This window comes from Lissotriton vulgaris, unplaced genomic scaffold (genome assembly GCF_964263255.1).
Source record: "Lissotriton vulgaris unplaced genomic scaffold, aLisVul1.2 SCAFFOLD_3758, whole genome shotgun sequence".
NCBI lineage: Eukaryota > Metazoa > Chordata > Amphibia > Caudata > Salamandridae > Lissotriton > Lissotriton vulgaris.
This window is the reverse complement of record NW_028243073.1, coordinates 89268-115352: the sequence shown is the minus strand read 5'-3', so window position 1 is coordinate 115352 and position 26085 is coordinate 89268. Positions and strand designations below refer to the sequence as shown.

Genomic DNA, 26085 nt, shown 5'->3' with positions numbered 1-26085 from the left:
CTTCTAGCCGAGACCTAAAAACACAGAAGGGCTAGCATGTACACAAACATGCTAAACAAACTAGTCACCAGTAATGAAGACCCATATACACATATAAGCATCACTTGAGCATGCGCACTTGCAGAAAATATGTGGTTTTCTGTAAATTTCGCTTACAACCCTTGTCCACTTCTGCGGAATCGTTAACTTCGCATGAGTGGACAACTGGTGAAAAATGACAGCATTTGCGGTCGAGTGTACATGAGACCTAGAGAAGTCATCCACCCCAGATGACAGAAAACTATGAGCAGGCAGGCCTCATGGTTATTCATGGCTATTTACACTTCTTTCGTTGAGTCATAAGCCACAGTGCCTCTAGTGGCAAAGAGTAGGAATGCATGAATGAGCCCTCCAAAATCCTGATCATTGGTACCGCCTTGTTCTAAGTGGGCACCAGGCACAGTCCAATTGATGTTTCTTCTCCCTGGGCAAACCCGGCCCCACTCCCTCCTGCGGGCTGTGGAGTGAGAAGCAGCCATCTGTCAAGGAGAGTATTGAGGACTTCGAATAACCAACAGAGACGGGCCACTAGAGAGTGACTAGTTAATCTGAGTAGTGTCTAACACCACAGGAATTGTTTAAAAGAACCCTCACACACCAACCTGGTTGGTGTCATGCTTCATCACTGGGTTCCCAGTTGGGTAGCCGAATACCACCTAACTGTGCTACAACACCTGATTACAGTGGAGCAGGTTTTTTATTTTTGTGTGATGGTGTGAGTGTGGTGACGTTAAAAATACCTCTGGGAAACTCACTATTCGATACTTTATTCCCAGTGGCCCAGGGTATGTTTAAAACAAGGTGAGATGGATAATATGTCAGACCTGCTAGTACGTGTCTGGATTATCCACTGGTCAACATGTTTCGGCTCTTCAAAAAAATGATTGGAGCTTTCTTCAGGACCTCTCTTTATAATAATTAATGTGTTAAAGTGAAAAAGTGAGTGGTAAAAATTAAAACACATGTGTAAAGCACTTTTAAACACTCGCTACGGCGTGCTTATCATGCGGGGAGGGACTAACCATGAGTACCGGTCCATCAATAGTAAAATTCCTGTGGAGAGAGAAATAACAAGACAAGACGACATATTGTATTTTGTCCCCCCTATTGCCTGTTTGCCTGTTATTGTTGGTTGCCCCCGTCTCATCCCTCCCCGCTCCCCGCTTCCCGCCACCGCCGCTAACCCCGCCCCTTTCTTCATTCTGTACCCTCCCCGCTCCCGCCTCCCAGCTGCTCCGCCCCCCCTCGCACTTGGCCATATATGGCGACCGTGCGAACGCGCAGCGGTCACGCGCAGCGGGCGCGCCGATTGTGCGCCCAAGGCGCGCCAAAGGTAAGCCCGTCTACGCCCGTCCGCGACCGGACCGCGCCCAGCGCCAGGACCCCTGGCCCTCGAGGACCCCTGCCCACCCGTTTGACGTACACCGCCGCCTCCCTCAACGCACTCAACACCGGCCGAATCCCAGGATGCTACCGAGCCACCCCACGACGCACCCACGGACCCTTCAGCTGCCACGCCTGCAAGTTCACCTGCATCCGGACCTGCCCTGCATCAGCACCCGCCAAACCGAACACCAGCAGCAACCACCTCAAGTGCATCCTGCTCAACACCCGCTCCGTCCACAGGCACGCCATCGAACTCTGGACCCCCCCGACACCACAGCCCCTGACGTTGCCTTCCTCACGGAGACCTGGATGAACGCCTCTTCAGCACCCGACATCGCCATCGCCATCCCAGAGGGATACAAGATCACCCGGAGGGACCGCTCCGCCAACCAGATGGGAGGAGGCATCGCCGTCATCCACAGGGACACCATCTGCATCACGACCTACACCGACAACACCCTGACAACCGCCGAACACCTGCACTTCCAGATCCGCACCGACCCGAAGACCACTCTCAGAGGCACCCTGATCTACCGACCCCCGGGACCACGCACACAATTCAGCGAGGACATCGCCGACTTCATCAGTCCGCATGCCCTCCCCTCCGCTGACTACATCCTCCTGGGGGACCTCAACTTCCACCTGGAGAACAACAGCGACCGCAACACCATCACCCTGCTCGACAACCTCGCCAACCTCGGACTCAAGCAACTGGTGTCCACCCCCACCCACCTCGCCGGACACACACTCGACGCCATCTTCTCATCCAGCAAAGACATCGCCTTCAGCCACGCCACAGGACTCCACTGGACGGACCACAGCTGCGTCCACTTCACCTTTAAAAGAACGACGATCCACCACCACCAGCCAAAGGTTGCCGGAAGAAGCTGGAACAAGATCCCAGCTGACCAGCTCGCCGCTTCCCTGAGCCAGCACCCTCCTGCCAGCTCAGCGAACCCCAGCCAGGCCGCAGACAACCTCACGAAGTGGATCAGCAACTGCGCGGACGAACTCGCCCCTCTGAGGACCCCGCCCAGCAGACCCGCCAGCAAGAAAGCCCCATGGTTCACCGACGAACTCAAGAGCTCCAAGAAGAACTGCTGAGCCCTCGAGAAAGTCTGGAGAAGGGAACCAACACCGGACAACTTGACCACCCTCAAGCATGCCACCCGGAAGCACCACCAACTGATCCGCGCCGCCAAGAAAACTGCATTCAAAGACCGGCTGGACAACAACGCACACAACTGCAAGGAACTCTTCAACATCGTGAAAGAGCTCTCCAACCCCAACGCCGGAAACAACGACATCACCCCATCGCAAGACCTCTGCAACTCCCTCGCCTCCTACTTCCACAACAAGATCGCGGACATACACAACAGCTTCAGCATCCAACCGACGCACGCCACGACCACAGCAACGCCGCCCACCACCACCATCCGCGCCTGGACTCCGATCAGCACCGAAGACACCGTCCGCATGATGAACTCCGTCCACTCCGGAACTCCGACCGACCCCTGCCCTCACCACGTCTTCAACAAGGCCGACGCTGTCATCGCACCCCACCTGCGGGATATTATCAACACCTCATTCGACACCGCCACCTTCCCCGAGAGCTGGAAGCACGCCAAACTCAGCGCTCTACTCAAGAAACCCACAGCAGACCCCACCGATCTCAAGAATTACCACCCCATCTCGCTCCTCCCGTTTCCAGCCAAAGTCATCGAGAAGACCGTCAACAAACAGCTGGCCGCCTTCCTCGAGACGAACGGATCCCTCGACCCCTCGCAGTCTGGCTTCCGAGCCAACCACAGCACAGAGACGCCCTCATCGCCGCCACCGACGACATCCGAGCCCTGATGGACAACGGAGAAACAGCGGCCCTCATCCTCCTAGACCTCTCCGCGGCATTCAACACTGTCTGCCACCGCACCCTAGTGCAGCGCCTCAGCAACGTCGGAATCCAGGAGAAGGCACTGGAATGGATCGTCTCCTTCCTCGACGGAAGAACACAGAGAGTCCGCCTACCACCGTACAAGTCAGAGGCCACCAAAGTCATCTGCGGCGTCCCTCAAGGATCCTCGCTGAGCCCCACCCTCTTCAACGTGTACATGAGCCCCCTCGCGGCCATCGCACGCAAACACAACCTCAACATAATCTCCTACGCCGACGACACCCAGCTGATCCTCTCCCTGACCAACGACCCCGCCGCCGCCAGAGCCAACCTGCACGAAGGGATGAAAGATGTAGCCGAGTAGATAACGACCAGCCGCCTGAAACTGAACTCAGACAAGACGGAGGTCCTCATCCTGGGCTCCTCGCCCTCTGCCTGGGACGACTCCTGGTGGCCCCCCGCCCTGGGCACCGCACCCAAACCGACGGACCACGCACGCAACCTGGGCTTCATCCTGGACTCCTCCCTCTCCATGACCAGACAAGTCAACGCCGTCTCCTCGTCATGCTTCAACATCCTGCGCATGCTACGGAAGATCTTCTGGTGGATCCCCACGGAGGCCAGGAAGACCGTCACCCAGGCCCTCGTCACCAGCCGACTGGACTACGGCAACGCCCTCTACGCCGGAACCACCGCCAAGCTCCAGAAGAGACTCCAGCGGATCCAGAACGCCTCAGCCAGACTCATTCTCGACGTCCCACGAAACAGCCACATCTCCGGACACCTGAGAGACCTGCATTGGCTCCCCGTCAACAAAAGAATCACCTTCCGTCTCCTCACCCACGCACACAAAGCCCTACATGATCTAGGCCCGAGCTACCTCAACAACCGAATCAACTTCTACGCTCCCAAACGCCACCTCCGATCAGCCAGCCACGCCCTCGCCGCCGTCCCACGCATCCAATGAGCGACAACAGGAGGAAGGTCCTTCTCCTACCTGGCCGCCAAGACCTGGAACTCCCTCCCGGCCGACCTGCGCTTGACCCAAGACCACCTCTCCTTCAGGAAGAAGCTCAAGACCTGGCTGTTCGAGCAGTAACGGCACCCCCCCCCCAAGCGCCTTGAGACCCTACGGGTAAGTAGTGCGCTCTATAAATGTCTTTGATTGATTGATTGATAAAAGCACTTGTTTGTTGTCACTTTCATACTGATCTCCCCCAAGTGATGAAATAAACATTCAGTGTCACTCATACGTGTAAGATCATTCATATGAGCAATAGTACAGGTAATACACATAAAAACAGTGCATGCTCACGATGTTTGTGAGCGTGCTTGTGGTGTGGATAGGTCATAGGTTCATGCTGCACCGATTGTCCATTGCCGCAGTGAAAAAGCGATGTATGCTTGTGGTCAGAATTGGTGAGCATGCCAAAGTAAGGAACTCGAATAGAGTGCCACGCTGAACTCGGTAGCGTGCGGTAAAACAGTCCCTAATGAACATTAAAAAAGGGGCTACGGTGCTGGAAGATTAAGCAAGCACCCTTAAAATCATGCATGAACCAAACGGGGATAGTGAAACTATAGTTGCATAGTATTTACGTAATTCATGGTATTTCCATGGCCATATGATTCCAGGGCGGGAAGAGCTCCTAATAGGTGCTCTAAAGAGAGGGTTGAAAAAGCATCAATGAGAAAGTTGTCTGGAGCGGGAGTGAAAAGGTGGCTAAATGGGCCACTTTTGGGATCTGTAAGGAAAAATCTTACTTGGTCTCAGTGCTACCCCACGTCTCAACCTACTGCAGCATGCACTGGAACGAGATGACCTTGAGGAACTGGAGCCCGCAGGTATAAGAGCAAGTCTGGGCGGGAGCGATGATTGTTAATTGGTAACACCTGCACGCAGTAAAATACAATGCTAACCTGTGCTGCGTGCGTCGGACGCTGAGAGCAGGAGCCCTCGGGATTGACAAATCCCGCAATGACGTACATGGCTTCAAGGCGTCTGTGCACGAGTCACTGCGTGAAAACTAGAACGCTGACCTCTGTCATGTGGCGGGTGGCTGGGCCCTTGTGGCGTCTACTGCCTATAAATAGAAATGTTAAGGCCCATAGCGCAAGGAGAGTATCCAACCTGTAGTGTGCAAATAAAAATAAAATGCAGAATAAGTAATGAGCCGCTTATGATGGGTGAGGAAAAAAATGGGAGGCCGTTATCTAGTGCTGCGTTATGTGTTAGTGAGCAAGTTTGTACGAAATATCACTACCGGCAAAAAGTCGCAAAGAACCACAGTGTGGTCTGGATGTGCCTGAATCACCTCATGATTGCCAATTTCATTTTTTGAGGGCAATGAGCCGATGAGCTCAAGAGAGGGGGAGCTTAACTGTACACATAGTTGACAGTCTTGGGTTAGCCCAAGGAGTGGCATGTGGCACCGTAGTGATTCATGTGTTATTGTCTATATTATCAATCTGCTCAGACTGTTCCACTGGATGTTGTCATTCAGACCCCTGAGATGGGTAGATAACCGGCAAATCCAACGTTGTTCTTTTTCAAGCAGTTGTTGCTGGATGTTCCCACTCCTCATTTTCAGATGTTCAATTATTTCCCATTCCATATCATTTGTGGTGTGGCCTTCTTCCAGAAAGTGGTTCATCATTCATGTTGTGTTTCGTTTGCCACGAATCGTGCTTCTATGCTCACATATTCTTGTCTTTACTTTTCGACTTGTCATGCCCACATGCCTAAAACCACATGGACCTGTGATGAGGTAGATCGCGTTGTCTGTGTTACAATTAGTATGTGTGCGAATTGCCCACACTTACCCTGGTTCCAGGTTGAGAGTTTTTGTTGGTTTTGTTAAGTGGCAAATACTGGAGTCACCGCAGGGGTAGTGTGAGGACTTCGACCAAGATGCTGTGAAGAGTACATGACAGAAGTATAAGAAGTGAGCAGATCCGATTTTTGCACTATTCTCATTCAATAAACCTCTTAAAGCTTGTGCACCTACTTCCGACACAGCACTGAAGTGATGCAAGGAATGCTTGTATTGATATCAGTCACCGAGGGTTGCTCTAGCCACGTTCCTGTCCATGTCTTTCGCCCTGTGTCACTCTAGACAGTGACCAGCCACTTGCATTCAGCAGTGGCCCTGGTCCATTAGCAGTCCAGATAGGACTACGTGATAAGGTCCTTCCAGAGGGGAACATAGGCATCCATAGGCCAGTTTCAGCTTAGTTAAGTCTTATCAATGCAACATAGCTTAAGTCCTATGGCACAGTTTGAACAGGACCCAGATCTAGCCACACTTGATGCCCATGCTCACATATAACAATAACACCTTACCAGCTCTGCTTTGTATTGTATCACTAATGCCTTACCAGCTCTGCTTTATACTGTGTCACTGATGCCTTACCAGCTCTGCTTTATACTGTATCACTGATGCCTTACCAGCTTTGCTTGTACGGTCACTGATGCCTTATCAGCTCTGCTTTGTACTGTATCATTGATCCCTTACCAGCTCAGCTTTATTCTGTTTTGCTGATGCCTTACCAGCTCTGCTTTGTATTGTCACTGATGCTTACCAGCTCTGCTTTGTACTGTATCACTAATGCCTTACCAGCTCTGCTTTATACTGTGTCACTGATGCCTTACCAGCTCTGCTTTATACTGTATCACTGATGCCTTACCAGCTTTGCTTGTACGGTCACTGATGCCTTATCAGCTCTGCTTTGTACTGTATCATTGATCCCTTACCAGCTCAGCTTTATTCTGTTTTGCTAATGCCTTACCAGCTCTGCTTTGTATTGTCACTGATGCTTACCAGCTCTGCTTTGTACTGTATCACTAATTCCTTACCAGCTCAGCTTTATTCTGTATTGCTGATGCCTTACCAGCTCTGCTTTGTACTGTATCACTGATCCCTTACCAGGTTAGCTTTATACTGTATCACTGATCCCTCACCAGATCTGCTTTATACTGTCACTGATGCATTACCAGCTCTGCTTTATACTGTAACTGATGCCTTACCAGGTCTGCTTTGTACTGTATCACTGATACCTTACCGGCTCAGCTTTATACTGTATCACTGATGCCTTACCAGCTCTGCTTTATACTGTATCACTGATACCTTACCAGCTCTGCTTTATACATGATGGTACGGGCCAGCAGCAGAGTGCAACAAATCTTCCCTTCACAGCACGGGCTGCGTGCAGCGCTGGTCCAGGACTCAACAACTCGCTGAACTTGAAGCCCCACCACCACCACTCCTTCTGTGGGTGCAGTCCGGGCCATCAAATGACGGCTTTGCAGTGCAAATGGCAGCAGGATGGCGCTGCCAAACTTAAACTGACTGCAAACCAATTACTATAGCTGCGTGTCGTCAGTCCGTCTGCGAGTTCAGTTAACACGTACTTGCACAAACTAAGAATAGTGTGTGCTCGGTTGCAAACCTGATCCGTTTATGTAATTTTAAAAATACAGACTCACAGTGTATATGCTTCCTCCACTGAGCGAGTTCGGTCCCTCGGTCCCAGCGGTGAGCGCCGCACTGTCGCCGAGGCTTCTCGCGAGCCATGCTGATCGTCATGCTGTAGTCGGTAGTACTTTTTTTGTGGACAGTGCGCACTCACTAATCACATCCGACAAGAGCAGGGAGTCACAGCAGAAATTAAATCTATTAGAAAGTTCACATTACCCCTCTAGTAAAGAAAATGCCTGCCTTTTGCTGCTATTCGAGTGACCTCAGGACCATGTCAGGGGCCGGAAGTGGAGAGGCGGCGGAACTTAGAGTGTGGGGGAAGGTGCCCGTTTGAGAAGGCTGATCTGCCCTGGAGGCTGCGCTGCTTTTTATAGGCAGCAGGAGGGACGCGAACACAGTTGGGAAGAATGATCATTATCAGCTTTGGGATCATGGGAAGGCACTGCTCCACTGTGTCCTCTCTGGCAGTCCCAGGCAGGCGGAATGTACCTGTTAATAAGGCATGCATCGATGAGGAATTCAATTTGAAATACTTTACGACGTAGACCAGGCCCTGAGAAATAAGTGCTGGTGCTAACCACCGGAAAGCACCTGCACAAATTGAGTACTGTTTGTACTGTATCACTGATGCCTTACCAGCTCTGTGTTTTACTGCATCACTGATACTTTACCAGCTCTGCTTTATACTGTATCACAGATGCCTTACCTGCTTCACTTCAATAATGCCTTACCAGCTCGGCTGTGTTATGTAGAACTGATGCCTTACGAGCTCTACCTTGTTATGTATCACTGATGCCTTACCTGCTCTGCTGTGTTATGTATCACTAATGCCTTACCAGCTCTGCTGTGTTATGTATCACTGACTTGTCACCAGCCTTGCTTGGTCCAATATCATGAACCCCTCACCGCCTGTACCTTGTTCTGTTTTACTAGTGACTTACCAGCTCCTCCTGGTCCTTTATCACTAGCATGCGCGCGCTCCTTGAAGAGCAGTCTTCTTGGCTATCGCTCCAGTCCTTAACCTCTTTGTAGTTTGGGAAGTAATAACAGGTCTCTCCATGGAGCAGCCAGCCCTGAGGGCACCGCTCACACCCAGGGCCTGTCAAAGGAAGGACAAGGAAACCATGAAACTGTGATTTAAATCATCAAGCTAATTTTTAGTCGCAAACACTGGAAATTGCAAAAAACAGTGTTTGCGATTAGAAATTCGCTATTCCCAATGTATAAAGCACAATTGCATCGCAAAATAAGAAATCGCTAAAATAGCAATTCCTTATGTTACAAGAGACTGAATTCTGTGATTTCCCTAGCGATTACCTCAGTTAGCGAAATTTGCAAATGGGGTAATCGCAAAATAAGGAATCGCTATGGAATGTATGAAAAAATCACAATTCGCGATTTCACGAAATTCGCATTTTAGAGAATCACAGTTAACACCAAGATGGAGCAGGTGGTAACCAGGTGCATATTATGGAGCCCATTAGGATCGAGGACGGACTTGCGTCCGTCCGCGACCCCAGAGTAGGAGGGAACCTCTGCATGGCCTGCGGAGTTCCCTCTTGTGCAATTAGGATGTGACCGCCATGGTCTATTTTTAACAATGCGGCTGGTGCGGCTTCAAGCTGCACCCGCCGCAATGTTAAAAATGCATACATTGCATTTGTATGCAGAAAGCGGCAGGCACTGTGCGGTGCCTGCCGATTACTGCATACAAATGCAGGGGGTACCATAGGTACCCCCCATGTGCACCCTCCAGCCCCCCTTCACCCAGGGGCCCCGCAACGGGCCCCTGCAGTGAAGTTCCACATGCTTTTCCACGGCGGAAAACCCGACGCGGAAAAGCATGTTTTGTAACCCATCCTAATATGGCTGGCGGTGTCTGAGAGACACCGCCACCATATTAGAGCTTTTCCGCGGCGGTTGTAAGCCAACCACGGCGGAAAAGCAGGGGACTGAAACCAGGACCCACCAGCCATCCTAATGTGGCGGTGGGTCTTTGGTGGGTCCGCAGCTGATTTTCCGCATCCTCGGGGCCGGCGGTGGCTTCCGCCGGCCCAGAGGATGCGGAAAATACGCTATCCTAATAAGCCCCTAAATAAGGAGTCCCACAATGCAGTAGACTTTTTTCCACAATGGCTGGGCTTTATGTGATAGTCAGGAGGCTGTGACTCAGAGCTGCTGCACAGAGGAGGAGACGCCAGGAGAGGATATTCTGTGCGAGCATTACCATCTTCCAGCGCACTGAGGAGGACATTCATACACACTACAGGCTGGATGAGGAGAGCATCCTTGATTTAATTGATGAACTCAAACCCTTCCTTGAACATTCCACACGCAGGACACACTCCATCCCCACCCACATCCAGGTCCTGTGGTCACTCCACCTTTCGGCATCAGGTAGTTTCCAGGGGGTGATTGCCTCTGTAGGAGGGGTGTCACAGAGTGCCTTTTTCACACGTTCCTTGATGCCATGGTACAGAGGCTGCCTCACCACATTCACTTCCCAAGCACCCCACAGGCATTAGACCAGACCCAAACAGGACTTTTATCAAATAGCCCAATTTCCACACGTCATCGGATGCATAGATGGGACACACGTTGCAATATCCCCCCTCCCAGAACGAGTACAGGTTCAGGAATCACAAATCCTACCATTCCCTGAACATACAGGTGGTGTGTGATGCCAAACACATCATCACGGACATTGTTGCCAAATACCCTGGCAACACGCACGACTCTTACATCTTCCGCCACAGTGGGATACACCGTAGACTCACAAGTGGGGAGTTTGGTGAGGGCTATCTACTAGGTAAATGTATTTTAACAGAGGCCACACTTATTAAGGATAGCATGTGCAGGACAGTGTCTAACTATATACCTCCCTCCCTACAGGTGACAGTGCGTATGTGTTCCGTGACTTCATACTGACGCCCTGCCTCTATCCAGCCAATGCAGCGGTGCAGCGGCACAACAGCACCCACATTGCAACAAGAGCCACCATTGAGAGGACATTTGGGATACTCAAAAGCAGATTCAGGTGCCTACACAAGAGCGGAGGGGCATTACAATACAGCCCACAGACCTGTTGCAAGATAGTGGTAGCATGTGCCATGCTGCACAACATCGCCACCAGGAAAGGCACACCCGTGGAGGTCAGTGAATCTGACACATCAGATGTGGAGGAGCCAGCTCCAGGACGCATGCCAGCTGGTGTAGTTGGTGCAGCTGCTGGGCGCAAGAGGCTGGATGAGATCACGTGCAACTATTTGTAGGTAAGAGAAAATGACACAATGCTATATATCAATTGTCAGACTGTGTTTTTATTCCTTAATCAGGATTGTTAACGTCACACAGGCTGAGTGACACACAATGTCCATCAAAATGTCCAGCACATGTTCATGCACAGTGCAAGTCTCCCATCGGGGGCAGTTGTCCATGTGCAGTGGTTAGCTGCACCCATCCTGTGGTCCCATGTATATCTCCTCACAAGCAGCGCTGTCGGGGGAAGCCCCTGTTTGGGGATGCACATTGCCTCCCTCACTTGAGCCACTAGCCACTAGCCACTAGCCCTACTGTTACGGCCACTACGGCGCCTATCCTTGGTGGGTGGGGGGGGCGCTGCTCCTTCCTGATAGATTCAGAAAAGGGGGTGGTGATGAACAGAGTGTCTGAATTAAGCAGACCACTCTTACCCAGTCCAAAGATCAGGGCTTGATCCATCACCGTTATTTATCTCACTGCCCCATCCCAGCTCAGAACCTGGCTATATGCAAATCAGTCTGTCCCTGGCCCAGTGCATCATGGGAACAGGGCAGACTAAACTACCAAGCCAATTCTTCACCAGAAAGGAGACAAGCTACCGGGGACCGGTTTCTGGCATTTCAGCCGTCTTCGGCCCGGCTTGCATGAATCCTGATGGAGCAGTGAGAAAGGGACTCATGTCTGAGTATACCCTGCCACACCTATAGTGGCCAAAAACGATTCCTGATAGGGCGTCCTCGTCAGTGGGAGTCAGGACTCCTGGCCCAGTCGTGCGGATTGCGCGCAGCTCATCCACAGCCGTAGTGATTTGAAGAAGGGCCCTTGCCACGTCCTGGCTGTTGTGCGCCACCTCCCGCTGCATGCAGATGCTGCGCCTAGCTAACACATTGGTGTTAGCGGACAGCCGGTTGACCGCCCGTGTGTGCAAGTCCAGGCGCTGCATCTCCCTACGCCTGGCTGCACGGTCAGCCATGAGTTCGGCACATGTCATGCTCCTGAAGCCTGCCCTGACTTCCCTTTGAAGTGACTTCATATTTTTTTCTTGCAGGCGCTGTACCTGCAACAAGTTCAGCTCAAGACCAGCAAACACGACCCATCCCCTGGATCTGCAGCACTGCTGGAAGCACGGGACCTGGGCCTGGTTGGAACTTCTGGCATAGGATCTGCACGGGCTCTGTTGTGGTTCTGGCTGTGTGGTATCAGTTTGGTCATCGCCATCAGTGTCCTGGCCCTTGTCCTCCAAAGGAGGTAGTGGTTGGACAACATTCCTCCTGCAGCGCTTAGGGGTTCACTGGGCAAGCCTCGTCCTCACTTTCATCCTCCTGCGCAGCAGCTGGTCTGATAGGGGAATTGACCTGTCTCCCACTGCCTGTTTCCTGATTTGCAGTTGATGCTGTGGACGTAAAAGCACACATTTATTTTCTGTTTTGACTTACACTTGACAATTATTAAATATCACTTGTTGGGATTACATGCATCTTGTTTTTTCTGTTCATGATGTGCACATGCATTTGGGAATTGGCTGGGTGTGAATGCACCACTGTAATGTGCATGTGACTACATCTCCCATAATGCATTGCAGTGTGTGCGTGCGTACCTGCACTGGCCTTCTAGTTTTGTCCTGCCCCTGGGTCGCTGCTGGTTGTGTGGGGGTAGTTTGGGGGGGTTCAGGGGTGTGATGGCATGCCTCTTACCTTGTCCTGGTCCTGGGGGGGTCGGAGCTGTCCAGGTCGGCCACGCCCATGATGCTTTCAGGTAGTAGGGTTCTCTCCACCAGTTCCTCCAAAGGTGTTGAGTCAGTGGCAGTGGAGGTCCCTCCACCAGTCTTCCTGGCTTGCTCCAACCTGATAGCCAACTTCTCCTTGGAGCGCTGGCGCATGTCATACCAGCGCTTCCTTAAGTCTTTCACACCCCTGTGTGTTACCCCAACAGCATTCCCCTTTTGTTGTATGTCTGCCCATATGTGCCTCTTCCGTGTCTCCTGCACCCTCAGTGATTTTTTTGCCAAACAGCAGCTCATGGCTTGTGACCATTTCTTGGATGAGAACTTCTAGCTCTGCTTCTGAGCAATTTTGTTTCCTCTTCCTCTGGTTGTCAGCCTGCTGCTGCTGGGGTGTGTCCTGGCTTTTCATGTCTCCTGTGTCCTGCATTCTTTCCTCCACTACAGTGTTCCCTCTCCACCACTCCTTCTCTCTGACTGTGCTTCAGAAACTCAGGTGCATGGGTAGTCACACTTCCTGGTTGTGATGTCATCAAGCTGCACCTGAGTTTCCGATTAGCAGATTTGCGAAGTTCGCAAAATTGCTATTTTTTTACATTAAGGAATCGCTATTGGGGGTATCGCAATGTAAATAGCGATTATTACTGAATCGCTATTTTATTGCGATTTTTTTCATACATACCATTTTGCGATTCTGAATTTGCGATTCGCGAAAAATTGCTAATGCAGAACTGCAAAAGGGGAGCTTGATACATATGGCCCTAAGACATAAATATTTTATTTTCTGGACCTATAGTTATATGAAAAGTATCAAAATTGTAATCACCACTGTGGTACCTTTTGTCAGAGTAACTTTATGCAGAAAATATCCATTATTCGTTTAACCTCTTCACTCACGCCAACAAACCCAAGAATCGACTCCAAAGCTCAGCAGAACCAGCCCTCTCCTTCACAGAGACACACTTACGTCCAACCCTGTCCTCGAATCGTCCATCTACGTCTCCCTCTTCCATCACTAATTTAGAAAATCAACAAGGACCTCCTCTGGAAACTGATAATCCTTGGCTTCATTCTCTCACATCAAATTAAGGGCCTTATTTATGAGACCGTGCATCACTTTTACGCCGCTGGTGCGTCACTTTTTGTGACGCACCAGCGGTGTAAAAAATGTGCCTTGTTGCACCATATTTACAAAGTGACGCATCTAGGTAGATGCGTCACTTTGTAAACCCATGCGGCAGGTATATTGTATGCAGGGGGGCGATCTGGCGCAAGAAAGTGTCACTTCTATGATGAAAATGCATCAATATCTTACGCTTGCCTCAGAGCAGGCGAAAGACTGATGCAGGCCCTTTCACAGAAATAGTGACGTATCTGTAACTCCTTGCCACATGATGCGTCATACAGTAAATATGACGCATCAATCATGTTGCAAGGAGGGCGCAGTAAAAAGTGACGCATCGCTGCTTTCACGCAGCGATATGTCACTTCTCATAAATGAGGCCCTAAATCCGCAGATATGGTCGTCAGGGCACAATATGGGGATAATTTATTTTGGTAAATTCATGATTTTCGAAAATGCTACTTGAGAATAGTCTATATTGCTTAGAAAGACCCGCAGAACAAACATACACAGGTTTAAAGGGACTTATTTACAAGCCCCTTCCGCCACTTTTGCTTAAATTTTAACATTGGAAAAGTGACGCAAAAGTGGCGTAAGGGGCTTGTAAATAAGCCCCAAAGTGTCTTTGCCACATTTAAGTAAATGCGCCAAACCAGCTTTGAATAAAACGTTTGAAAAGCTGAAATTTGAGAACCCGGCGCTCATCTCATAGTAAGTATTCTGACGGTAACCCGACTCCTAATTCTAAGCAGTTATTAATACCACAGCGCCCTCCAGCGGATCTGTACTGAATCATGAATTATCAGTCAATGCTTCTTTCATCATGTCTGGTGCATCAGCCAAGACAGCACAGGAGAATGACACTTCATAGGAGTCGTTAGCAGGGATTCCTTGCCTCCCTTTTAGTTTAAGACTTGTAGGAGCACACTTCTTCCAGAGAAAAATCACAAATTTCCTAAGTCTATTGTGTTCAAAGCAGAAACGTTTCTGAATGAAAGTAGGCAAAGCAACATTCTTAACCCAAGTGAAATACACTTCCAGGATAAGGCACCAATATCTGCCCCAGAGAACCCTGCATAGAGATGAGGGTCTGATGCATGGCTTCCTGGAACACCTGGTGTGAGACCCTGGTGATAGGATGGATGCTCTGAGATGAAGACATCACACCCCCAAACAATATGTGGAAGGATTGATAAACAGACCACATGTACCTGCGCCTGCGCAGTCCGCTGGTTCGTGACTGGGTTCCTCCTGGGTCTCACACTGCTTGCCTGACGTTGGAGACACTGCAGCTGCCTCTTGGGAGTGCTTCAGGACTGGAAGAGAAATAGGTTGGAATTAGTTGTGGGTGAAATTTAAATTACACCTGTGTAATTAGGGTAAATTTGCTGTTGCTCCTAAACATCTGGGGGCTTATTTATGAGAGGTTTGCGTGGCCGGAACGTCACTTTTTTGATGCTTCATTAGTGCAAGCCTCTCAATCATATCTATGAAGCAACGCACACCACCCTGTGTGGCTTTTCGTGGCCTTACAGATATGGAGTGAGACAAAGCCGCAAAAGTTACTGGCTTGCCTTGCTCGGCACCAGGGAGGCGTTCAATGGGTGTTGATGTGGGTTTTTCCCACGCATCACCCATGGATTTTGACGCTGCCCCAGATTTACTTAATCAGGTAAACCTGGGGCAATGCCACAACCTTACACCTCCCCAGAGCAGGTGTAAACAGGAGAAATATTGTTATTTCTCTTAATTGTTTCCTCTTTGCATGTGTGCTGCATTCTGCTACACATATACAAAGAGGAAAACATCTCATAGGTTTGTTTTTGAGGAAGAAGGTGCCCCTTCCAGCACAAAAACAATCCTGTGGTAACAGAAGCAACCTTGGGCCATGTTGTAAGGATGCCTACCTTGACGGAGGCCAGCAAAATGTGCACCAGCGAAGGGGGAGAAAGGACAGTAATGCACTGTATTTCATAAATACGGTGCATTCCTTACATTGGGATAGGGCAACGCACGAAGAAGACTTGTGGTTCTGCTCTATGGCAGTTCCTCATAAATGAGGCCCCATATTTCAGAACAGCTTTTGTGCCAAGTTGTGCAACAATGCGCCGTTTGTGGCGACATTTTACTCCTAACACCTAGGAATTTTGTGAATCGCCAGAACACAAGCAGATATCGCTCACATCACTTGTGATTCTCGCGCTATATTTTTCCAACAAAATTTGTTCTTGTGCAGTCTGCATAATTATATGTAATTTCATGTAATTTCCCCAAACTTTTATGTAACTATGCAAAAGCAAATTACGTGAATTGCGCACACCCAAAGATAAAATGATGGCAAAACATTAATGAATGAAGAATGCTGGTATTTCCCCTACAACGCATCCATCCGTCAGGAAACCAACCACCTTTTGTTCCGCAGACAACTGAAGACATGGCTTTTCCCATCAAATTCCATCAACTCCTTACTGCACGTCCGTAGCGCTGGGATGCCTCCGAGTAGCCATTCGCTATATAAGAGCATATTCTATTCTATTCTATTCGATTCTATTCTATTATTCAAAGAGAACAAATTAATTTAGAAGTTTTCAGCGGACATCATGAGGTGGTGAGAGAGAGCTCAGGATTCAAGAGGAGAACAAGTTGAGCACTGAGACACTCATTATGAGGGGCCCTCGAAAAGAAGGTACAGATACTGCAAGTACTAATAAGAGCCAGGGACTCGAAAATCCAGCCTTGTAAAGGTTGGACCCTAAGGGAAAATAAAAAGGTCCAGGGGTCTAGGAAATTTTGTGTTCAATTGGTCAGGTAATTCCCCATTTCTCCATAGACATTCACCACAGCATTTGGCTCTGGCTGTAAATCAACAGATCTGTGATTTCAGTCAAACATGCAAACACCTGCTTTCTTAGGCGCTAGTTCTAGGGCACACTTCTGAGAAGCTGTAGTGCTGTACAATCTAGATTCATTATTTCTTTAATTTATTATGTAAACAATTTGAAATATATTTAATTTAAATGCATATATCATGAAAGAGAAGCTTTGTGCTTGTAAATGCTCATTTTCTAGGATTTGGGCTCAGATCGTGAGGTTTAAGGTGTAGGGAGTGTGGCAGTAGTCCAATGGTGTGGACGAGGTCTGAGAGTGACCCCTTTGGAGCCCTTCACTGATGTCACGTGGACTCCCAGCTGCCTCATAAACTGTCTTGAGAGCACAGGAGGCTGGTGTCGTCATAAGGCAGGTCGGAGGGCACACACCTGCTGTGGTTCTAAGGAATGGGGTCTGAGCTCTGTACTTCTGTCTTCTTTATCGATGTATGGAGCAATGGTATTGCTTCTTGAATCCCTGCTTTAGAATGGGAAGAACCGAGGATGTAGGCAGGACCAGTTCTACATTAAGCTACACTAGGCAGCTGCAGCCAGCAGAGCAGCACTGCCACAAGAGCCCCAAAACTCATGAACCATGAGCTCCTCGCTGGGGGAGGGGGCAGAAAAGTATCACTGTGTCTGTGCTGTCAAGAAACCTGGCATGGACTCAAGAAACTCAACCCTAACTGGGGTTTACAGTAAAAAGGCTGAAGGGCGGGGGTGGCCAAAAACAAGCATTGCACGAAGGGGCGACCTGACTCCCACACCACCGTCTATATTTGGTAAACACCCAAGATATGGAAACAAAAATATCGAGATGACAAAGTATCTAATCAAAAATATTGAGAGGACAGAATATAGAATAGACATAATATAGTTGGAAATAATATCGACATATAGGTAAGTAATATCGAATGTCATTATATTGAATGTCATTATATAGAATGACATAATATAGAATGTCATTATATAGAAATTTTAAAAATTGTATTATATATTAGTTTATGTGTTAAAAGTATTTAATATGTTTTTAATGTATGCTACAATTTTTTTAAACAATGAATTTTATGTTAATTCATTTTTGCGTATATTAGTTCCGTAGCAGGTTGTGGGGTTATAGGGGAATAGGGTGGGAAGTACTTTAATTTAAATAAAAAAAAATAATAATGTATTCATTAATAATTTATTGTTTAATAATTAATATTGGTAATTAACTTTTGCGTATTTTAGTTCCGTAGCGAGTTCTGGGCTTATTGGGGAATAGGGTGGGAAGTCATTTAATTTAAATTAAAAAAATAATGATTTAGTCATTAATAATTTTATGGTTAAGAATTAATATTGGTAACTAAGTTATTTAATGTATTAATAAATATTTTAAAAGTTATTAATAAAAGTTTTTATTTTGATAAATATGTAAAATGTGTACATTTTTATAAATTAGTAATTAATTGAAAAGTAATTATTAATAATTAATGTATTAATATGTTAATTATGTTCCTTTTTGAGGCATGTGTTGAGTGTTTATAGAGGAGTATGGTGTGTTTTAAATTATTTGAAAGTACATTTTTATTAATATTTATAGAATATTTAATCAAAGTTATTTTATACTTTTAATTGTGTAAATTAATTTAGATATCATTGTTTTTAATTTTTGTTAATTGTGATTAGCTAATTCATTAATTATGTTAATGTATTTTTTTTTACTATTGGAGGTGATGTTTATAGTGGAAAATAGTGGGAGGTAAATTACATTTAAATAAGTAATTGTTTTGTATTCATTTTAATTAAATTGTAGAACTGGGTCTACTAAATTATTACTCTACGCTATCCAACAATTTCCCTACTGCTGCATTCTCTGGAGTGGGAACAGTAATTTTTACCCCTAAGCTAGCCAACACTCTCCCTACTGTTGCACTCACTGGAGTGGGAATAGTAATTTTTACCCCTACACTATCCAACGCTTTCCTTACTGTTGCACTCACTGGAGTGGGAAAAGTAATTTTTACCCTCCCGCTATCCAACACGTTCCCTACTGTTCCACTCGCTGGAGTTGGAATAATAATTTTTACCTAAACGCTATCCAACACTTTCCCTACTGTTTCACTCATTGGACTGGGAATAGTAATTTGTACCCCTACGCTATCCAAGGCGTTTTCCTACTGTTGCACTCTCTGGAGTGGAAATAGTCATTTTTACCCTCCAGCTATCCAACACTTCCCCGACTGTTCCACTCGCTGGGGTGGGAATAGCAATTTTTACCTACACGCCATCCACCACTTTCCCTACTGTTGCACTCACTTGAGTTGGGAATAGTAATTTTTACCCACCCGTTATCCAACGCTTTCCCTACTGTTCCACTCACTGGAGTGAGAATAGTAATTTGTACCCACCCGCTATCCAACAAATTCTTTACTTCTGCACTTGTTGGAGTGTGAATACTAATTTAATTCCCTTAGCTATGCAACATTTTTATTTTTGCTATATTCAATGTAGTGTAAATTATTCATTAACATAAAAATATTACTTTCATTATTTTAATTATTATATATTATTTATGTTTATATTCATATAATAGGTTTATATATATATATATATATATATATATATATATATATATATATATATATGTGTGTATTTTTAATAATGTTTTAAATATTTTATAATTAAGAATAATAATTATTTTATAATGTGAAGTAAATATATACGTTAAAAAAAGTATGTTATGTTTTATTTAATTGTGTTTATTATTTAATTACTTTTATATTATTTGAAAAACATTTAAACAATTCGATATTTTAGTTAACTATATTTTAAACATTGATATTTTGTACTCAATATTTTAGTACGTACTTGTTTGTTGATAGGGACTCGATATTCTGTGCCTCAATATTTTAGCATCGATATTCTGGACAGTCAATATTCTGTCCCTCGATATTTAGTCACTGATCCCTATATTTATTTGTTTTGTTTGATTAACTATAATCTACCAAATCAGACCTAAATACTGTGTTTTGCCATTGCTTGTTTTCTTCTGTGTGAGCACAGTATTCGCATGTTCATGTGCTGTACAGTGATGATATGGATAAATCTGTGACAAGTGGTGTTGCACATGCACACAACGCGCAAGAAAACAACACCTTATGGGTACTCTTTTTTTCACTACACCCCCATTAGGCAGCCTCATCCGCAAAGACTTCCGTCATGTACCAGTACTCACAGAAGCAGGGCTTTAAGTAAGCCGGATCCTCCCGGGTCCCAGACATGGCATTAATTAAAAAATGGTTTTAAGATAGGTCACTATTGGGTTCTTTATTCATGTGTTCAAGTTTATACCCCAAAACACAGTTCAATTTCTCAACAATTCCTGTAAACACCCCTCAGATAATCTATGTCAGCAGTGCAGCCAGCCACCGTTTATATTTCAAGTTTTATTTTATCTTGCATTTCCAAAGACGAAATAATTTTTCCAGATGTTGTGTTTCTCAGGTTGATTTCATGCAACATATGACTGCATATATGGGCTCTGAATGTGAGAGGGTGTTTATGATGGAGCTCGACTGGGAGCTGTAGAGCTGAGGGTCAAGGTAGGGTGAATTTCTCCAAGTGCCTCTCAGTGGGTCATAAAGTGGGTCGGATGACATGTCCATCCAACCAATGGCCTCTCTGCAGCGTGCACGGAGCGATGATCACATATGTGCAAATTGTAATTTTGGGAGCCTGTGTGAAAGAGGCTCACAGCTGTTGAAACCTGGACAGCAACGGGGGGTAAGAACATGTGGTGCTTACAGGTGAGGTGTAGGGCTTTGTGGGTGGTGATGTAGACAAGAAAGGAAGTATGTGAGAGGAACTTAAAGACCAGGTTGAAGAGGAAAGTCATGGCGTGTGAAATATGCAGATGGGGGATTTCAGAAAAATGTGGGGAGAAAAAAGGCATACGTGTATACGTGAATGACACACTCTAAAGGCCACTACTCCTTTCCCAGGATAGTAATGTTTGAGTCAAAGAATCATATTTTCAAAATTGAAACATTTTCGGTTCTAATCATTTAAAATAAAATCATAGTTGCTACTTTATTTGATTCTGCTAACAAGCATTGGCAACGCCACTAGGTCTCAATGTGTTGGGCATATGTGTGTGTTTAAGAACATGCCATAGAGATAAGAAAACAGCGAAATGTTAGATGTTGTTGAGCAAGGATTATTTTAGAGCTTCCTATTGAGGCTGCACAGGAACCACCAAATCAAAAGAAGCCTACAGAAAAAGAAAGATCTTATTTCACAGATAAAGACTAACATGTCAGCGAGAGAGCATACATAAATTGTCTTACGCATTGTCCCTCTCGTGCCAGGCATAGCACAAGTGAAGCTCAAGACCAGCACATAATGAGTAGGTCATAATGCAAAGTGCCTGTACAACTGTGAGTAATGTGAAGTAACTATACTAGTAGTTTTAGAGTTACATGGTCTACAAGACTAGGAATAGGCCTTGACAAGAATGCTTTGCTCTAGAGAGAGAGTACTGCAATGAGAGAAGAAATAGGGCCCCATTAGGATAGTGGGCGTAAAATCACCCTGACCGCAAAGAGGTGGAAAACAACCGCCCGCCGGGACCACGAATAAACCGGTGGTCAAATTAGGATCAACCGCCAAAAAAGACCTACTGCGGCGGTAGCCGGCTAACTAAAACCGCCTGACGCCTGCGGTGACGACCCAAAACCGACTGCTGCGGTCGGAAAAGCAGCGGAAAATCTACACCCCGCCGCAAGCATAGCAGAGACACTGCACCGGAAATTAGGGTTTCCCCGATGGTCCCGCGGTATGAACCGCTGTTTCCGACCGCCGCGGTTGCACACTGCAGTGAATGGGAGAGACAGCGGAAGAGCTACAGCATAGCCACCACAGCGGACGGTATATGAAAAACATGGCGGACGAAGCCAAAACACCGCAACGATGCCTAACTGAGCACAAATCAAAGTAGCCATGCCCCACAAATACACAAAACACATACCAAACACATACAATTTTTAACATTGTAACATTTTTTTTTTTAGTGACAAATTTATAAATTTTATAATTGTGTGTGACATTCATCAAATTGTTATGGTTTTAATTAACTAAACAATAAAGTTTAAATTTCAAAAAATTTCACATACCAATGATAAAAGAAATGCAAAAAAAAAATGTACAATGCCCAGGACAACACCCACAATATACCTCACAGCACCCCGACAGCTGAGTATAAATACAGTCCTTCTACTGACCACAATCCTTTGCAACACTCCAGAAGAGAAGTCCAAACACCAGATCTGACAGGAGAGGCAAAACAACACACACACCACAACCACCACCACCATCACCACCACCATTACATCAGCACTAACAATTCCCCAGCACACACACACCTCAACACCACACCCACCACACACCCCCTGCACCCACAAACACTGCAAACACCAACCACCATGGCAGCACAGAAAATGCCAAAATTCACAGAGGGTGAGTTGACAGTAATGGTCAATGAGATAGTGAGAGTGGAACCACAACTTTTTGGTAGCCTGGTCCAACAGACACCATAAGCCACAAATGTGGGAAAGGATAGTCCAAAGGGTCAATGCAGTAGGGACCCCCCGCGATCCAAGAAAGAGATCATGAAGCGGTGGCATGATCTCAACAGGGTTGTCAAGGAGAAGAGGAGCAAGAACTGGGAGCTGGCGAACCGGACTGGCAGTGGCCCTCCCATCCCACGGAAAACATTCACACCATGGGACGAAAATATGCTTGCCATACTGTATCCTGAGAGTCTCACAGGAGTAGCTGGGGGAACGGAGGCTGGTAAGTACAAACAAATGGCAAACAACATACTGATAAGTACTTCCTTGCACAACCCAAACACCATTGCAAGGTTCACCCTCACCTAACAGGTAGGCAGACAACCTCACTGGGAGACATGTTTGGGGGTGGGTGACCTGCACTACCACTCCCAGCATGCCCCCTGTTCCACACCCCATCAGCATGGAGGCCTCCCTCACCCAGGAGCATGTGTCAGCCATTGCACTGTCCACCCTCACCTGACAGGTAGGCAGCCATCCTCACTGGGAGACATGTTTGGAGGTGGAGGCCTGCACTACCACTCCCAGCATGCCCCCTTTCCAACACCCCAGCAGCATGGAGGCCTCCCCCACCCAGGAGCATGTGTCAGCCATTGCACTGTCCACCCTCACCTAACAGGTAGGTAGCCATCTTGTATTGGAGGACTGTTTGGGGGTGGGAGGCCTGTATCACTACTCCCATCATGCCCCCTTTTCCACACTCCAGCTGCATGAAGCCCTCCCCCACCCAGGAGCATGTGTCAGCCATTGCTCTGTTCACCCTCACCTAACAGGTAGGTAGGCATCATCTTAGGTCTGGCTGTTTCTGGTTGTGAGACCTGCAACACTACACACGGCACCAATTGCATGCAACTATTCAAACATGTCCATACAAGACATGTTTGAATAGTTGATGTTTTCATGCGCCATGTAATAACAGCCAGTAATGCATGTAACAATAATACAAAAGTTGTCTCAATTGTGTAGTGTACAGACAGCAGATGACATGCAGATAACAGAATACTTGCACATTGCCCTACACTGACCATTTCCCATCTAATCCACAGGTGATGAACATCTTGCTGCTGAGGACAACAATGACCAGCAGAGCCAGTCTCTACCCCTGGTACATGGACTCTCGGATGTTGACTCCCAGGACAGTTTGGACGATGAGCTCCAGGCCGGCCCATCTGGTGTGCCATGGCCCAACCGGGCCCAGGACCCCATCCTCCCCACCACCATGTCTGCTGCACCAACAACTGCACAGCAGACCCCTGCAGTCACGGCCTGTGCCTCCACTGCTGCCACCACCACCACCTCCACCTCCACCACCACCAATACCCTTCCTGTCCCAAGGGTCGACCAGGACACAACACCAACTGTGGAGGGCAGGGAGAGTGTGCGAGGACCCACTGTGGTGAGGCAATAGGTCCGTAGCAGCAGGGCAGGTGGGAGGTCCAGGGTCCCCCCCAGACCTCAGGAGGTTGGCACACCATCCCTGGACCACTTCACCAGAGTCATCAGTGCATATGAACAGGTCCAGGGACAAAGTGGCCAGTCGTACAAACTTTTACGTGAGCTCATCCTGCTGATGAGGTCCATCGACACACGCATTGGTCAAATGGTGGACCTCCTGGCTCAGCAAGTGGCATTGCTGAGGGACACCATCCTCCCCTGCGCCAACAGAGAGAGCGAGTCCTCAGATGCCGCTGGCCATTCAGCAGGCCCCCCACCGCCAAAAAGATCAAGGGGGCATCCAAAGAAGAGCCTGGGAATCTCCGGAGGCAAAGCACCAGCCACACACCAGTCACGGAGCCAGCCCTGATGGCAACCCTCTTCCCCACTGCATTGACTGTTTGGACTGTCCTTCCCCACACTGCCTTGGCAATGGCACTTGTCTTTTGGACTGGGACACCACATCCATGTGGTGTCTACTCTGGCATCTTATCTCTCATGACTGTCAAATCACTGCCCATTCACCAACTTCATGTAAATATTCCTGCACCCCTCACATGTCCACTTTGCAAATAAAAAACCTGACGCACCAGATCTTGTGCTGTATCGTTTTTAGTGCAATATTTACAGTTTTGAAAATGTCCATGATGTGTCCAAATGATGTACAGTATGTAGATCAGGATTATTCTGAAGCACCTAGGCAGACACAACAGAACAACAGTCACTGGTGCCATTGTGGCATCACAGACATAACACTACACAAAACATACACATGAGACTACAGGCATACAATAGTATGTGTAGCAGGTGTTAACAAATAGAGTCCAGCATACGTCCACATATGGAACGTCAATGCCACCTTTCCTACACACAGGTGACTCAACATGTGCCTGTCTGTACCATCCGCAGATAGCCCTGCACAACACCAACAAGTACAACAGACAATGTACAAGTCATACATCTTTACACACCTTCAAGTGAGGTAGCGGTTGTTGAGATGTTGACGAATGTCAACTCCTTCCTCCTCTCCACTGTCCTCTTCACTGGACTCAGGTCCTTGGGCAGGGGCGGGCCTTGGTTCCTCTCCGTCATCCAGGAGCAGGGGAATCCCCTTGTGAATGGCCATATTGTGCAGCATACAGCATGCCACAACGATCTTGCAGACCTTCCCAGGCAAGTATGCCAGTGCTCCTCCAGTCCTGTGTAGGCCAAAAGTTGGCTCAATTACATGTCGGGTTCTGCCATGGGCCTCATTGTACCTGACGTCAGCCGGGGTCCTGGCATTTCTCAGTGGACTCAGCAGCCATGGGCGACTGGGATATGCAGTCACCTAGGAATGACAAACACACATTGCAATGTTGTACAGGCAGAGGGCAGCAGGTCATAAACACACAGCACGCCATATCACTGGGCATACTCATCCACAATCCAAGCACGATCGGTATGCAGGTTAGCCATCATCTGGGGCACCATGCTGTTCCTCATGACGTATGAATCATGGGCAGATATGGGGAATCTTGCACACAAATGTGAAATTCTCATGTCCGGTAGCGCACCCTGGGCCCCTGCGGTGCATCACTGCCATGGACCATTGCCTACAGCCAAAGGGAGCGATGATGGTGGTGGCATGATGCACATTTGAAAATCGCGGAAGACGTACTCTGCCACCGTGGAGCCGGTCATTGGATGCTTTTGAACGATGCACCATCGCAGTAGCGCACCCCGGGCCCCTGCGGTGCATCACAGCCATGGAGCATTACCTACAGCCCATGGGAGCGATGATTGCGGTGGCATGATGTAGGTTTGAAAATCGTGGAAGGCGTGCTCCGCCACCACAGAGCCAGTCATTGGATGCTTTTGAACGATGCACCATCGTGGTAGGGCACCCCGGGCCCCTGCGGTGCATCATCGCCATGGGGCATTGCCTACAGCCAATGGGAGTGATGATTGCGGTGGCATGATGCCTGTTTGAAAATCATGGAAGGCGTGCTCCGCCACTGCGGAGCCGGTCATTGGATGCTTTTGAATGAGGCAGTCCTGCACAACCAATAATTGCAGCTTTGCACCTCACAACCGAGCCAAGGGGGCTATCAATCTGTGGGAGTGAGCACATTCATAGAATGGTAATGTTTCGATTCATAAAAATATGCTCAGTGTCCTGTGGTGCCACCAGACTAAGCATGGGCGAATTTTGCAAATCTCGCGTTTGCGAATTTTGCGGATTTGCGAATTCGCAATCTGCAAAATCCGCGAATTCTCGCAAATTTGTGGATTTTT

General features: G+C 47.7%; 1 protein-coding gene across 1 annotated transcript in view; it reads right to left on the bottom strand.

Moving 5' to 3' along the window:
* The window catches only part of LOC147668714 (uncharacterized), a 91842-nt gene that overhangs the window by 28914 nt on the left and 36843 nt on the right, over positions 1–26085 (bottom strand). Inside the window, exons 3-4 of the mRNA XM_086948487.1 lie at positions 15110–15214; positions 8736–8893 (exon numbers count right to left, since the gene is read on the bottom strand). Coding sequence (XP_086804613.1) covers positions 8736–8893; positions 15110–15214 — 263 coding nt within the window. The remainder of the gene's footprint in view (positions 1–8735; positions 8894–15109; positions 15215–26085) is intronic.